Source organism: Sarcophilus harrisii, chromosome 1, assembly GCF_902635505.1.
Source record: "Sarcophilus harrisii chromosome 1, mSarHar1.11, whole genome shotgun sequence".
Lineage (NCBI taxonomy): Eukaryota > Metazoa > Chordata > Mammalia > Dasyuromorphia > Dasyuridae > Sarcophilus > Sarcophilus harrisii.
This window is the reverse complement of record NC_045426.1, coordinates 192,898,668-192,913,545: the sequence shown is the minus strand read 5'-3', so window position 1 is coordinate 192,913,545 and position 14,878 is coordinate 192,898,668. Positions and strand designations below refer to the sequence as shown.

Here is a 14,878-nt window from a genome sequence, read left to right as displayed (position 1 = left end):
AATTTTGATCACATGAAATTGAAAAGTTTTTCATGCATAACATACAACTAGTATAAAAAGAGAAATGGTTGAATGGGGGGGGAAACAACTTTTTTATCAAATGTATCTGATAAGGGTCTGATATCTGAGACAACTAACAGACATATATAGGAGCAAAAGCCATTTTGCCATAGATAAGTGATCAAAAAAGTTCTCAAAAGAAGAATTCCAGATTATTACTAATTACTATTACTAACTACTAAAAGAATGCTCCAAATCACTAACAAGAGAAATGACAATCCAAACATCCCTGAAATTTTACTAGGTAAACTGTAATTAAAATTAAAACTATCATAGCTTTGGATAGATAGGTATACTTATACATTGCTGGTGGAACTGTGAATTTTACACTTCCATCCTGGGATTATGCAAATAAAACGATCCTTTTGCTATAAGAATAAAACCTTTGTTTGGCTATTAAAATTAATTACAATATTTCCAATCTACGGTTTCATACATTGCTTCTCTTCCTGTTTAGGTCTTCTCTTTGCTCCTCTACATGATACTCTATCTATCATCTCCCTGACTTTCTACTGGATATAGCCCATGCTGTGGATTCATTCCTTCCCCACTTTTACCTCAAATAATCACTCTCCCTTCAAACATGAGGCACAATATACAGCTTTTTTGGATCCTCCCATCTTCTAGTACTCTCTCTGCCGTATTTTTTATTGTATATGTATTTCTTCTGGATATACTGATAGATGTACATGTTGTTTCCCTGACAGAATGCAAGCCACTTGAAAGCAAGGTTCTTTCTTTTTTTTTGGGGGGGGGGGGGGGTATGTTTTTATTGTTGTTGTTTATATTTTGTATTAGTATCCCTGGCTCCTAGTACAAAGCCTGGATATGCTACATAGTTAATAAATGCTTGTTGAATGACAGATAGCTTTAGTGAACAAGAAGGACAAACAAAAGAAGAGATTCCAGCCTGCAAGTACTAGGGTTAAAACTTGTCTGGTGAGAAATCTCCTTTGGGAAAGAAAATGCCTATTTCAGCCAAGGCTCTGAAACCAGATAAAGCCTCCTTGTGATAGGAAAGATTGTAGGGGATTTTTCCCTAGTCCATTATTATAAGGGCTTTGCCTTTCTAAAGAGTTATCTCAAAAGCCCTGGGGTTTTGTGATGAAAGTGACATAGAAAAGCCCATTCTTCCTCTCACTGGAGAGGTGAAAACAGAAATTAGAAGCAGAAAAAAGCTCCAAAACTTTGTGCCTGGAGGAGTTGTCTTTAGCAGGAACCAACAGTGACCATGAGACCACATGTGGAGTACTATTAAGTAGGAGCAATAATCACACCTCAACCACCTCAAACCCCAACACACACACACACACACACACACACACACACACACACACACTCCAGAGCCTACAAGCCTAATATAAATTACACATTAAACCATACATTGAGTGTGACACTGTCAAGAGCAGTATTATATTAAATGCCCAATTGGAATTAATTGTATCCTCTAACTAAATGAAAAAAATAAACACATTGGTAGGGGGGGCTTGTTATTAAGATGCCATATGGACACATTGAGTGCTTGAATTTTGAAGCAACCTCCTTTGAGATCTAAGTGCTATGTGAATATAAGGCAAAATACCTGTGAATTTAAAAAACATTACAGAGAATTAAGAGAAACATGGGAATATTTGTTTGAATTGAGAATGAAATAAGCATAGCCAGAAGAATAATAAGCACAATATTATCACAATATACAAATAAAATATCACTAAAACAAAGAAGCTAAATTTTTGATAATTAAAAAAAATGTTCTAAAGAATGATAATTTAAAAGATATCTCTCCAAGGGATGAATGTTGCATATGCAGTTCAAACATCAATAATATTCAACACAAAATGAATGGATGTTAAAACGTGGCATAATATTATTATAGTAAAATTGGTTTTTAATTCTTCTAATATTACGGAAAACTTGGAAAGTAATCTGGTTTTGTTAGACCTCTATAACTGTTATTAACAAATCTACTACCAAATTTTTGTTGTGAATATTCATTATTATGAATAATATTTATAAACAAAATCTTGAATTATTTTTCTATGGGAATTATTGGTTGGTAACACAAAAGACAAAAGAAAGTCAGGGAGATGATAGATAGAGTATCATGTAGAGGAGCAAAGAGAAGACCTAAACAGGAAGAGAAGCAATGTATGAAATATGTATTGTAAATATGTATTCATTGTGAAGGACATCATTGTGAAGGAGCTGAGATATATATATATATATATATATATATATATATATATATATATATGTTTGCACTATGAACTCACTTGAACATAGTAAAAATGTAATTTGTAGATGTATTTTTCTCCATGGCTTTGCCCAAGCCTGAAGATCTAATGTTGTTTTGGCTATAAAAAATAGGGAAACTGTTAAACAGTGAGCTTGCCACGGGAGAAGGCCTTCAGGCTGTGAACATTAAGATTCATCTGCCACTCACAATATTCTTATAGCCAACACCCTCCCACTCTCCCTATTTCTGTAACAACCTCAGAACAAATGATTCACAATCTTCTTATTTTCTGATCCCATCCTCTTCAACTCTATTCATATTCAACTTCCCTTTTAATTGTGCTCTGTGGAATTCTTGTTTCATGGTGAATGAATTTCCCTTCATTCTGCAGTGCTTTCACTCACATTTACTATTTTGTCCTATTGCTCACATCTCTCAGCAAACTTATTCCCACCTTCTGTTTTCTGCCCCTTCTTACTTGTACAGCTAAATGCAGCATAATGCAACTGGAAAGTAATGAGGTTATCAACCTTTTATTCCTCCCTAAGTGGTTCCAGATCTCACCACACACAAAAGTTATCCCAAATATCTCAAATTCCCCACACTCCTGAGAAAACTGGGGTAATTCCCTCGTCTCTTCATTTCAAAACCTTGTGATGTCTTCCCCCACTATCTCTTTCTTTCCCTCTGACTATGAGGTGCCCTTCTTGCCAAAGTCAACCAACACTTTTATACATACTTTGCCCTTGATCTCATCCCATCCTATCTTTTCTATCTTCTCCAGTAGATGATCACCTTCAGTTATTTCTTTCCTGCCCCCCAAAATTTAATCTCTTCATATCTATTCCTTCCCTTCCTAATTCTTTTCCAGGTTTGTAATCTTGTGTTATCCTTAACTAATCATTCTCCTTTGTTCCTATGCATCCAGCAAGTGGATAAACTTAGGTATTTTTATTTCTATGTCTTGCATCCAACTCATTCTCTCTCTTTACATAACTAGCTATCATTTTAGTTCAGGGACCCATCATTTCTCACCTAGACTATTGCAATAGCCTCTTACATGATTTTTATGCCTCAAGTTTCTCCCCACTGCAGTTCATCCTAAAAACAGCTACCTCTAGCGTAAAATATGAATTCATCTGTTTGCCTTTTAAAGTCCTTCATAACCTGCCTCCAATCTATATTTCCAATTTCATTATTAATTAATTCTCTTTCTATATTCTACAATTCAACTAAACTGAATTTCTCTTTCTTTCTTATAAAAGCCATTCTTTCTCTCATCTCTGTGCCTCTATTCTAACCATCCCCTCATGCCTGGAATGTAATTTTTCCCTTACCTTTATTTGCCTCATAGAATCCTTAACTTCCTTCAGTTAACATCTTCTACACAAAGCTTTCCTTGCCTGATGCTCCCCAACTGCTAATACTATAATAATAATCTTGTATTTACTCTGGATGTACTTACATATATGCTTGTTTTTCCCCATTTGTATTTAACCTTTTTTAAGAGTAGAGATGGTTCATTATTTATATATTTAATTAATAGCATTATGTCTAGCACTTGGAGATGCAATAAATGCTTACTGAGTGGTGGATTAAATTAGTTTCACCCTTTTTTCCCTTTAAGCTTGGGCAAGGTGCTAAATGTAGCTCATTTGTGTCATCCTATTAGGTATCACTATATTTATACCCCTTAATCCCTTCCCTTTGTGAATTACTTCACAAATTGTTTTCCCAATCTTTGAATTATAGTCAAAGGAACTACAACAGAGTCAGCATTATACTTGGCTTTCTGAAGCTCAGGTAGATTTAAACTTTCTATTTTCCTATTCATGAAGAAGGAATGCCCCATTCTTCCAATTATTCCATCAGATTGATAGAACAAAGGGCATTGCTTCTTCAGAGTAAAGTAATAATACTTAGGAACTACAATAATTATACTCACAGAAGAATATTTATAGGTCTACTTTCATCACATAACATCTTGGGAGAGGAAAGGATGACAATTATGTTTCAAAAATATCAAGTAGTTATTCAAAATAGTCTTCATTTTCATATATTTTATATACCTGGACCACAATATTTGTAGGTGGAAATAACTTTCAAGATTACTTAACCAAGATCACTCTCATTTTGCCAATAAGGAGGTTGGAGTTCTAACAAGTCAAGAGTCCTTGCCAAAGATTGCCCAGGGAGTAAAAAGTAAAAGAGAGATTCAAACGTGGGTCTTTCTGATTCTAAATTAAATGCTCACAAATATGGTAGTTTGGCTTAATTTCTATTTTTATAAAATGAAATGAAAACCAAAGGAATATTGCCAAAAAAGGTAAGAAACAGGAAAGAAGATAAAGATCCATATTGTTAAACTAAATGAAAAAACATGATTTAGATGTTTAAATTTTTCATCTGTCATAGCACAATGCACAGCAGACATTCTAAATGCAAAGCTACTATTTAAAAGATAAAACCAAGAAGTAATTTACACACAAGAAACCAACAATGACAGTGCTAGATAATAAAGGTGACAGAGAAAACAAACTTCTCAATTTCTTTTCAGACACGGGAAATGTTGCTAAGTCTCAAGATTAAGTCATTAAAGAAAAGGACCAATTTATTCCTAGGGATTCAATATATCTTTTTAAAAAAAAGTTTGGAGGCTGAGCCAAGATGGCAACCTAATTGAACTCTCCCAACATTCCCTTTCAAAAAACTTTAAAATGACTCCTCAAATCAAATTTTAGAGTAGAAGAGTGAGACATGTGTCTAGCTTAAAACAATATAGGAGATCAGTAGACAAGATCTGTCACAACAGGGTGGAAAATCAACATGAAGCACAACAGTAGTATCACCAGCTGTGGACCTAAGAATATAAAAATCTACTATAGTGGAAGGGAAGACTAAGATATAAACTCAGAAGATTTTATAACAGGAATTCAGGGCTGGTTCACTATTAGGAAAACTATCACCATAATTGACCATATCAAGAACAAGACTAGCAGAAGTCACATGATTGTCTCAACAGATGCAAAAAAAAAAAAAAAAAAAAAAAGGACAACTAAGAATAACCTACCCAAGAAAACCGTATAAATTCTTCAGAGGGAAATTTTTTTATTAAACAGAAGACTTTAAAGAATTTCTGATGGAAAAGATCAGAACTGAACAGAAAATTAGACATTCAGTCAAGATTCAAGAGAAACATAAAAAAGTAAATATAAAAGATTAATCATCAGAGACTCAATGAATTTAAACTGTTTATACTTCTACATGGGAAGATGATACATTTAACTCCTAAAAATTCTATCATTAGAACAGCTAGGAGGAATCTATATAGACAGAAACCACAGTGTTGTCGATTATGTTGGGATGATTTCAAAAGCAAAAAAAAAAAAAGTGTGAGAAAAAGAGATGCACTCAAAGAAGGGGAAAGGGAAAAGCAAATTGTGGAAATATTTGTCATAAAAAAAGGCATGCAAGGAAGAGCTTTTATAGTGGAGGAAGAAACGGGTGGTATAGTCAATGTTTGAACCTTACTTTCATTAGGTTCAAAGAGTGAAGAATATATATACACACAATTAATTGGATACAGAAATCTATCTTACTCTATATATACATATATGTGTGTATACATATATGTATATATATCTGCGTGTGTATTATATATATATAATATATATATATTATATATATAAAATACATACACACACAATTAATTGGATACAGAAATCTATCTTACCCAACAGAGAAATGGTAAAGGAAAAAAATAAGCAAGTGGGGTTGGGAAAGAAAATCATGGAAAAAGTTGATAAAAGAAAGGACAGATTAAGGGAGGCAGCAGTCAGAAGCAAAAGAGGGGGAAGAACAGGAGAGAAAAGACAGAGAGAAAGAGCAAGAAAGAGACGAAAGAGTAAGAGGGAGAGAGGAAGATAAATAGAAGAAAATAGAATAGAAGAAAATACATAGTTAGTAATCATAATTTGCAAATGTGAATGGGATGAACTCAAGTATAAAATGGAACTGGATAATAAAATGAATTAGAAACCAGAATCTAACAATATGTTGTTTGCAAAAGACACACTTGAAACAGACACCCACAAAGGGCTGGAGCAGAATCTGCTTCAACTAAAGTAAAAAAAAAAAAAAAAAAAAAAAAAAAAAAAAAAAAAAAAAAAAAAAAAAAAAAAAAAAAAAAAAAAAAGGATAGAAATCATGATCTCAGAAAAAGCAAAAGCAAAAATAAAACTAAATAAAAGAGAATCTGGGAAACAACACTTTGTTAAAAGGTAAATAGTAAAATAATAATACCTATTACATATAGAGCACTATGTCCAGTAACCCATATTGTAATGATGGTCAACCATGAAAGATCTGACTATCCTGATTAATGCAATGATTCAATATAATTCCAAAGAACTCAGGATGAAAAAATAATAGCCACCTACAAAGTAGGTGATCTAATGTACTCTGAGTGCAAATTGAGGTATAACTTTTTTGCTTTCTTTCCTTTTTTGTAATATGGCTAATATGGAAATATGTTTCACATGGTTCAACATGTATAATTTATACTATCTTGTTTTCCTTCTCAGTGGATGGGGTAGTGATGAGAGGGAAGGAGAGAATTTGGAACTCAAAATGTTAAAAGAATGTTTAAAATACATAATGTTATAGGAAGGAAGGAAGGAAGGAAGGAAGGAAGGAAGGAAGGAAGGAAGGAAGGAAGGAAGGAAGGAAGGGAGGGAAGGAGGGGGGGAAGGAGGGAGGGAGGGAAGAAGGAAGGGAGGGAGAGAAGGGGGAAGGAAAAGAAAAACATCTAAAATATATATTAAAGATTTATAGAAAATCATCCTTTGGAAAGGTTGGAAAGGAAGTAGTTTCAAAAGATCCCCTTTTCCAAATACATACTGAAGAATATGCCTGGAATCTATGATTCATTATTAGTATTTTATTTCTTGATATAAAAATTTGAAAGAGTTGATTTCTAGTAACTCTTAAAATTCAATCTAAATTTATTTTTAAATTTTAAGCCTCTCTTATAATTAATAATTAATTACAATAAATAATTTTTGAAATACTCTATCTCTAACCCTAACCACTCTTCAGAATTTGCCATCTCTCTCTCTCTAAAACATCTCTATCTAGAAGTCTCACCAATAACTCAAACTCACTAATCCCCAAAACAAATGTATGTCCATGGTTTGAAATTCTTTTGTTCTTTATCATTTTGTGTGTATGTATGTGCGTGTGTGTCATATTCAATCATTTACCAAATCCTCTTGATTCTTCTACTCTTTCAGAATTCCTCAAATCCTTTCCCTTATCTCTATTCCTAATGCCAAAACCAAAGTCCAGGGTCTCATTACTGCTTGCAAAACTATTATAAAGGTTTTCTCACATTATACCTCTACTATTTTCCCTTCCATACCATTATATGGTATACTCATACCACTGAAAGACATATTAGTAATACATTAGTCTGGATGTATTATTCCTCTACTCATAAATATTCTGTGGCTCCTCACTGCCTATCAAATAAAAAGAACCTAAAACCTTTCATAATCTGGTATCACCTTACCTTTACAGCCTCATTTTATATTTTTCCCTATATTTTTTACTTCTGATTTTTATATTACATTTAAACTGAATTAATTTCAATTTGCTATGCCAAAACCAAATTTTTCAGTCTATGTACCTTTCCCTAATCTATTACCTATTTCCTGGTTATTTTCTACTCTTCCTTTAGGGTCAAACTCAAATGTTACTTCTTCATAAAGGCTTCTGTAATGTCCTCTCATGTAGGATTTTTTGCACTAATATATTTAACATATTTATTATTGTATTTTGATTATGAACTTAAGAACAAGGACTAAATTTAGCTTCTCTTTGTATTTATAGTACTTAACTCAATGCCCAACACATTGTAGGTGGTTCATAAATACATAGAATGGTTGATTGATTATATAATATTATACATTTTAGTTATACATATTTGTATTCCTAGTACACTGGAAGCCACATGAGGATATGAGCTCTCTTCTCCTCCCAGTGTGATGTTCTATATCTAGTAGATATTTAATAAGTCTTTACTGAATTTGAGTTAACCTCTGCTCTTGGAACACCTATGTTTACAAAGATCATAAATCAATGACATAAATCCAGGATTAAGTATAAAACAATAACACTGTCAAAAATAAATTATTTTATCTATGACAAACATAGAACATAGAACATAGCCTTTAGGATTGAACAAACATCAATAATGCAAGTTAAAATACAGTTTTAGCCTGATCATTATCAAGCAAGCTAACATTATCTTCTAACATTATCGTCCAACCTTTCTTTAGACAATGAAGCCTTATACTTTATATTCACCACCTAGCACAGTGTCTGGCACATAACAGATACTTACTAATTTATTGACTGAATATTATAACTAACATATTTGACTGAATAATTGTAACTGAAAATGGTGGAAAGTAAATACCAGTTAACAGGGAAAATCAACTTCAACTTCAGCTTTAGTAAATAAGCCAGAATTCTTTTTCTTAACCCCAAAGATAATAGAAATTAATTGTGAGAATTATTCATTTGAAAGCAATTATATTCATTTCTAATGATACATAATTACCCATTTTTGCATTGCCACTATTATAGGACAGTCCTTGCGTTTGTATACTTAGGCATCATTTTATATGTTCAAAAACTGAACAAAACATTGTATATTAGGTATAAGACATTTCTTTAGGTATTCTGAAGCTTGAAAATGACTTCTCAAAATTAATAATTAATTTGGTAATTCATGACATACTTTTAGATTTTTAAGCAATTATTGAATTTTAAAATATATGATTTGCCTAAGATTATAACAATTGTTCTGACAGTATTTAGCAGCTATATAGCTTTAAATGCAAGCAAATACTTAGATTCTTCATGGACAGCAACTATGATTTCCTTTTTTCAATCTCAGACAAAAATAATTTGTAAATTCACATATATTTTCTCTTAGGAATCGTTATAAATTTTTTTTGCCATTACTCCACCATTAAACCAACTGAGCTACTTAAATGTTTTTCAAATCTTGACCATTCCTAGCATTGTGTTTCAAAGGCAGCATGGTGTGATGGACAGAGCTCTTGCTTAGGAACTCAAAGGTTGGAGTTCTTGTTCTGACACTAGCAATCTATTATATGTTGGTTTTCATTAAGTCAATTCAGTCAGTCCCCATAGACAATATTATCCACTGGGTTTTCTTGGCATATTGGAGTCATTTGCCATTTTCAGCATAACTTGCCCAGGGTCACACAGTTAGTTTCTAAGGATGAATCTGAATCTATGTCTTCCTGACTCCAAGCCCAGTACTCTACAGACTGAATCCCCTTGCTGCTTCCAAAATACATTGGACAAGTTGCTTAAATTCTCTGGACCTCAGATTATTTATTTGTTCCAAAAAAAGTGATCAATTTCAATTCTACTATCTATCTTATGATTTTATCGTTAATATAATGCTTTTTAAGTTAGCATTCTGCAGCTTTGAATATTTCTCTCTACAAAACTAGTATAGGGCTTTATAGCTCTAAACCAATCCTCAATTTCAATTCAATTGAAAAGCAAAGTATAGCAGCCAATTTATTGCAGTTTATTTTTTTAATAAAGTCCTCAGCTACAGCTTTTATATCCTTAATACAGGCTGGTTATTTTTGAATTGATGGAATAAAGCCAAGAGACACTGAAGAATACAGATTGAATTTTGTTTCCTGCTATAAAAGCTAGAGTAAATAAAACCTTATGAACAGAGGAAAAGAGCAAGATTAGCTTATGTTGAAAAACCCTCAGTTTAAATGATTAGATTCAAAGGACCAAATCCGGTCTGACAACACGAACTTTATTTAACTATGATTAGAAGTTTCATGTTAAAACATTAAACTAAATGTGAAAATGGCTGTCCAATTGAGTGGCCTGGTGCAATGGAAAGAATGGAGTGAGAGCATGTGGGTTCCCAACTTGGCTTTCCTTCCTGCTGCTTCCTACCTGAATGATGTTGCACATATGACAACCCTCCTATGACTCAATTTCCTCTTTTAAAAATCAAGGGAGTTGGGCTATGATGACATCTAAAATCCCTTCCACCTCACTATATATGATCCTATGGTGATAAACAGCTTTCAAAAAAGAAGGATGGGTCTTGTTATAGTGCTACTTCCCCTAGTCCCCCTCCCCCCCAAAAAAAACTAAAAGATGTAAAAAAAGAGATTCAGCAGCACTGTATCAGAATTCTATCGGGGAAATGGAATTATCTTGTCAATTATTCTAAACTATCACCTAGCCCATATCTTGAAATATGAAAAACTCAATTTTGTTCTGCACTCTGCTTTCAATGTCAAAGACAAACAAGTGGATGGCAGAGATTTATTAGATACTCACATACAACAATTCCAATTTACATTACTAATCTAAACTTTTGCTAGTGACAGCATTGTGGAGCTGTAAAATTATAAGTGTTATTCATAAGGATGACCATGGAATAGCACAATATCTTGAAATGCCTTCTAAATAATAAAAGATAAATTCTACTCTGTTCTCTTTACCATTTTACGATTAAATTTCCTAATCAGGTCAGTGCTGGCTTATATTGCTACATTGCCGAGCTTATGAACAACCTTCAGGAATGTAGAAAATAAAGAAATCCCTACAAGACTCTTTCTGCCCTGAGCATGGGGGAAACAAGTGCTCCCACCATCTCTCTGATCATTTTCCCCAATAATTGCATTTTTATTCTTTCAAAACTAATGAAGCAAGTATGATAAATACAGTAACTATCAATTAAGTTTAATATTTAAATAGCCATAATACCTAATAATCAAACCAATCAAACCCTAAATGCCATGTTATTTTCAGCATTCATACCTCATACCTACAGGGCAGTATAGAAATACTGATATATTCTATATTTTAATTTTAAATTTTTAAATTTTTTATTTTAATTTTTAAAACTGGTAAATCTTATTGCCAGTTTCTGTAATTCTTGAAACTACATATATAATCACAGGATCAAAGATTTAGGGCTTAGGGAGATTTTTAGAACTCAACTTCCTTCTTTTACAGATGAGGAAATCCAAGGCCAAAGAAATGAAGGCATGTTCATCTCTGAAGCTTCCGTTCCATTTGGACGACAGAATTGAACAGAATCCTATAGATCATTTCATTCATTGAAACATTCAATGATCAAAAGATCCTTATATTAATTAACAAAGAAATGTAAACAGTATTAAATAAGTACAAAGTGAAGTCAACAGCCAAGCAAATTCTTACCTACAACCTTTGCTGGCATTATTAGTATTCTCAATGTGAGCACAAAAAAAGAAATATAGATTCAAGATGGCTGGGATTTAAGACAAATTGGTATAGTGTGTTCTATGTAAAAAAGGCATTAGTTATTACTATTCATGGGTTCTCACCCAGGGCAAAGGATATCTCTAATTAGGAGCATTAAACATTCCTTCATTTGACATAAGGGAAAATTAAGTATTAAACAGAATTTCTGTAACTGACTTTTGAATATAATGATCAAGTTGCAAAGTCACCTCTAAAAGAAGAACTAACTTACAAAGTCCTAAGACATCAGTTTGTCAAGAAGAGATGAATTATTTTCCTCTTCAGATGCCAGCCTTGTTTTCATAGATTCACAGGAAAGCTGAAAAGGCAATTTTTCATTTTTTGCTGTCTCAAATTGAACAAGTAAAATTGTTACCTTCATGCTGTAGATTCTCTGATGGAGTCAAAGTGTCAACTGCCTCTTGAATCGGTCCAGCATTGTTTTTTAAAACATAGAGAAAGTGTTTGAAAGCAGTATCTGATGGTTCCAATGTAAGGTTTATATAAGAGGAAAGAACATCTGCAAAAAGAAAAACATACATATACATAAGACTGACATATGAAATACAACCAAGGCAGACACAACATTTCAGATTTTTTTTCAGAGCTTCTTCTAAGGAAGTATAGGTGAATATGTGCTTACATATCTGTGCTGCAGCAAAGGAATAGGGTATGGCTATTCCAGGGTCAGAAAAATTATTCCAGAACCAGTTATGAATAAAACAAAATGCACTATTTAGTAAAAGAACAGTTATCTAAACTTTCATATACATATATATAGATATAGATATAGATAAATATCTCAGTTTATATTAGGTAAGATAGTAGATGCCACTAGAAAATAAGTTTATTGTCATGAAACAAAGGATTTGGAATTAGAAGGGACTTTAACAATTTAATATAATTATACAAATAATTCAAATCTAGGTGCTATGTTCCTTTTCTCTTAAATTTAAATCTTCTCAAAAGACCTTAATGTGCTAGCGCTCTCCTCCCTCCCTCTCCCTTTCTTTCTCCCCCTCTCTCTCTCCATCTCTGTCTCTCCCTCTGTCTCTCTCTCCATCTCTCAACCTTTCTCTCTCTCTCTCTCTCTCTCTCTCTCTCTCTCTCTTTGTCTCTCTGTCTCTCTGAGTCTCTCTTTCTCTCCCTCTCCCTGACTCTCTTTCCTGACTCTGTCTTTGTCTCTCTCTGTCTCTATCTCCCTCTTCCTCCCCCTCCTCTCTCTCTCTCTCTCTCTCTCTCTCTCTCTCTCTCTCTCTCTCTGTTGTATGTGTGTGTGTGTCTTATGAGTCGGACAATGGACTGCTTCACTCATCTGAGTTTAGTCAAACTAAGCTCAGAGAGACTCACTACCAAAAGGCTGGCCATCAAATGCCTGGTTTTGGCATAGCAACTCTTTAAGTGTAGAGAAGTTAAGATCTGCTTTGGTGACATCTGTACTCATGAAAACATGGATTTTTTTTTGAAATACTGAAAAAATAAATTCAATATTTTTAAAATAAATTCTAAATTGCCCAAACATTTCTTTTATGAAAATGAGGATGTCTTTCTGATTTTGATGAAAATGGTAGACAAACTTCTCTCTAGAATAATTTAAGAAATTCTGCACAGAAGCAAGGACATATAGACCAGATGATTTTCTGAGACTTCTAAGAAAGACTGAAATCAATAAAAGAAAATAAGTTTATAAATATCAAATAGTTTGATTTTTGCACTTGATAGGATCTACAATGAAGGATTATTTAAATAAATGATACAGATATATAAAAACGGATAAACAAACAGACAGATACATATGTATTTACCTGCTACCTAATTTAAGTTAATAACAATGACAGAAAGTTGAAAGAGCCAGAGAATGTAGATAAGGAAATTACTACATAGTAGCAGATACATTTTAGCTACAACAATAAAACTGTTTTAGGGAAATGAGTATAGGAAAAGTCATCTTTTCCATTTCTGAAAGGCATATATATATATATATATATATATATATATATATATACTGAATAAAAAGTTCAGTTCAGTTCAACACTAACAACAACAACAAAAAAATACTAGTGGTAATTTTCAGCACTGACTTGAACTCTAAGGGTGAAAGTTCTAAATATATCAACTTTTCAAGAGTTCTAAGTTAAAATGCCACCATTTATTTAAATAATACTTATAATTTTCATGGTTTAGTATTTTCCATACCTTCCAAACAGTATATATAACTGGAGATTACCTTAAGTCTTGAACATTGACTGAACTGCTACTTACCTTTTAGTGGGGAACATAGAATACCATCAATATTTGCCAGGAATGAGTGGTAGATATGCTTTATAGCATCAAAAACATCTTTGGTGTACTTAATCTGGAGGTCATAGATACTTCGATGGAAATTAACTTCTGCTTGTAGAGCATTTATCTGAAATCAAAAATGTATAAAACATAAACATATAAACTTATGTCAAGTAAAATGAACTTAGCTGACTAACAAATAAAGTATACTTCCAGATAATGGTGAGTAATGGGTAAAAGATTTAAAATGTCCACTTATTAAGCAGATTCCTGTCATTCTAATTGGTATACCTTTATAATAACAGAGCTAGAGCTATACAACCAAAATAGCAGCTTTGGAGTATGTGTCTAGTGATTTTGACTAATATTATACCATCAATATAAAATATTTTAGTCTATCTCAGTAGCTGTGCCTCATTTAGCAATTAATCTAGTTTGGAAAATCAAACTGATAAAAATAAGTTTATCTAATTGTATTCTTATCACCAAGACAAAATGGCAGCTAATTGATTGCACATTTCATGGCAGCAACTAGGAGATGAAGTCATTGCTGACCAGAAGTTAGATCAGAAATAACTTACTAGGTATGTGTAGTGTTCTCTCAAGTCAAGTAAACATTTTTAATGAAAGTATTCAATTTCCACTTTGCATTCAGTAAAAGATAAGAGTCCAACAGAGTAGAAACCCAGTTTTCAAAGTTAAAATGTGATATATAGAAATGGAAGATGGAAGACATATTTTAAAAATAAATTACATTCTTACATCTTTGATAGTAATAGTCATTTGAACTCTAAAGAAATTATATTATTTCCATATAATAATAATATTTTTTATATTTCATGGGCATTTAAATTAAATACTCTAAAAATAAAAAATTTGTGATAAATGAAGACTTGCCTTTATCAAAATATCTGGGATATTTCTGCATTATAA

At 32.5% G+C, this 14,878-nt stretch overlaps 1 protein-coding gene across 6 annotated transcripts in view; it reads right to left on the bottom strand.

The window, feature by feature from the left end:
- The window catches only part of LOC100925754, a 205,356-nt gene that overhangs the window by 8,959 nt on the left and 181,519 nt on the right, over positions 1 to 14,878 (bottom strand). For all 6 annotated transcript variants that reach the window (XM_031968144.1, XM_031968102.1, XM_031968117.1 and 3 more), the window contains 2 exons: positions 13,925 to 14,072; positions 12,039 to 12,182 (listed from right to left, as the gene is read on the bottom strand). In XM_031968144.1, the coding sequence (XP_031824004.1) occupies positions 12,039 to 12,182; positions 13,925 to 14,072 (292 nt within the window). The remainder of the gene's footprint in view (positions 1 to 12,038; positions 12,183 to 13,924; positions 14,073 to 14,878) is intronic.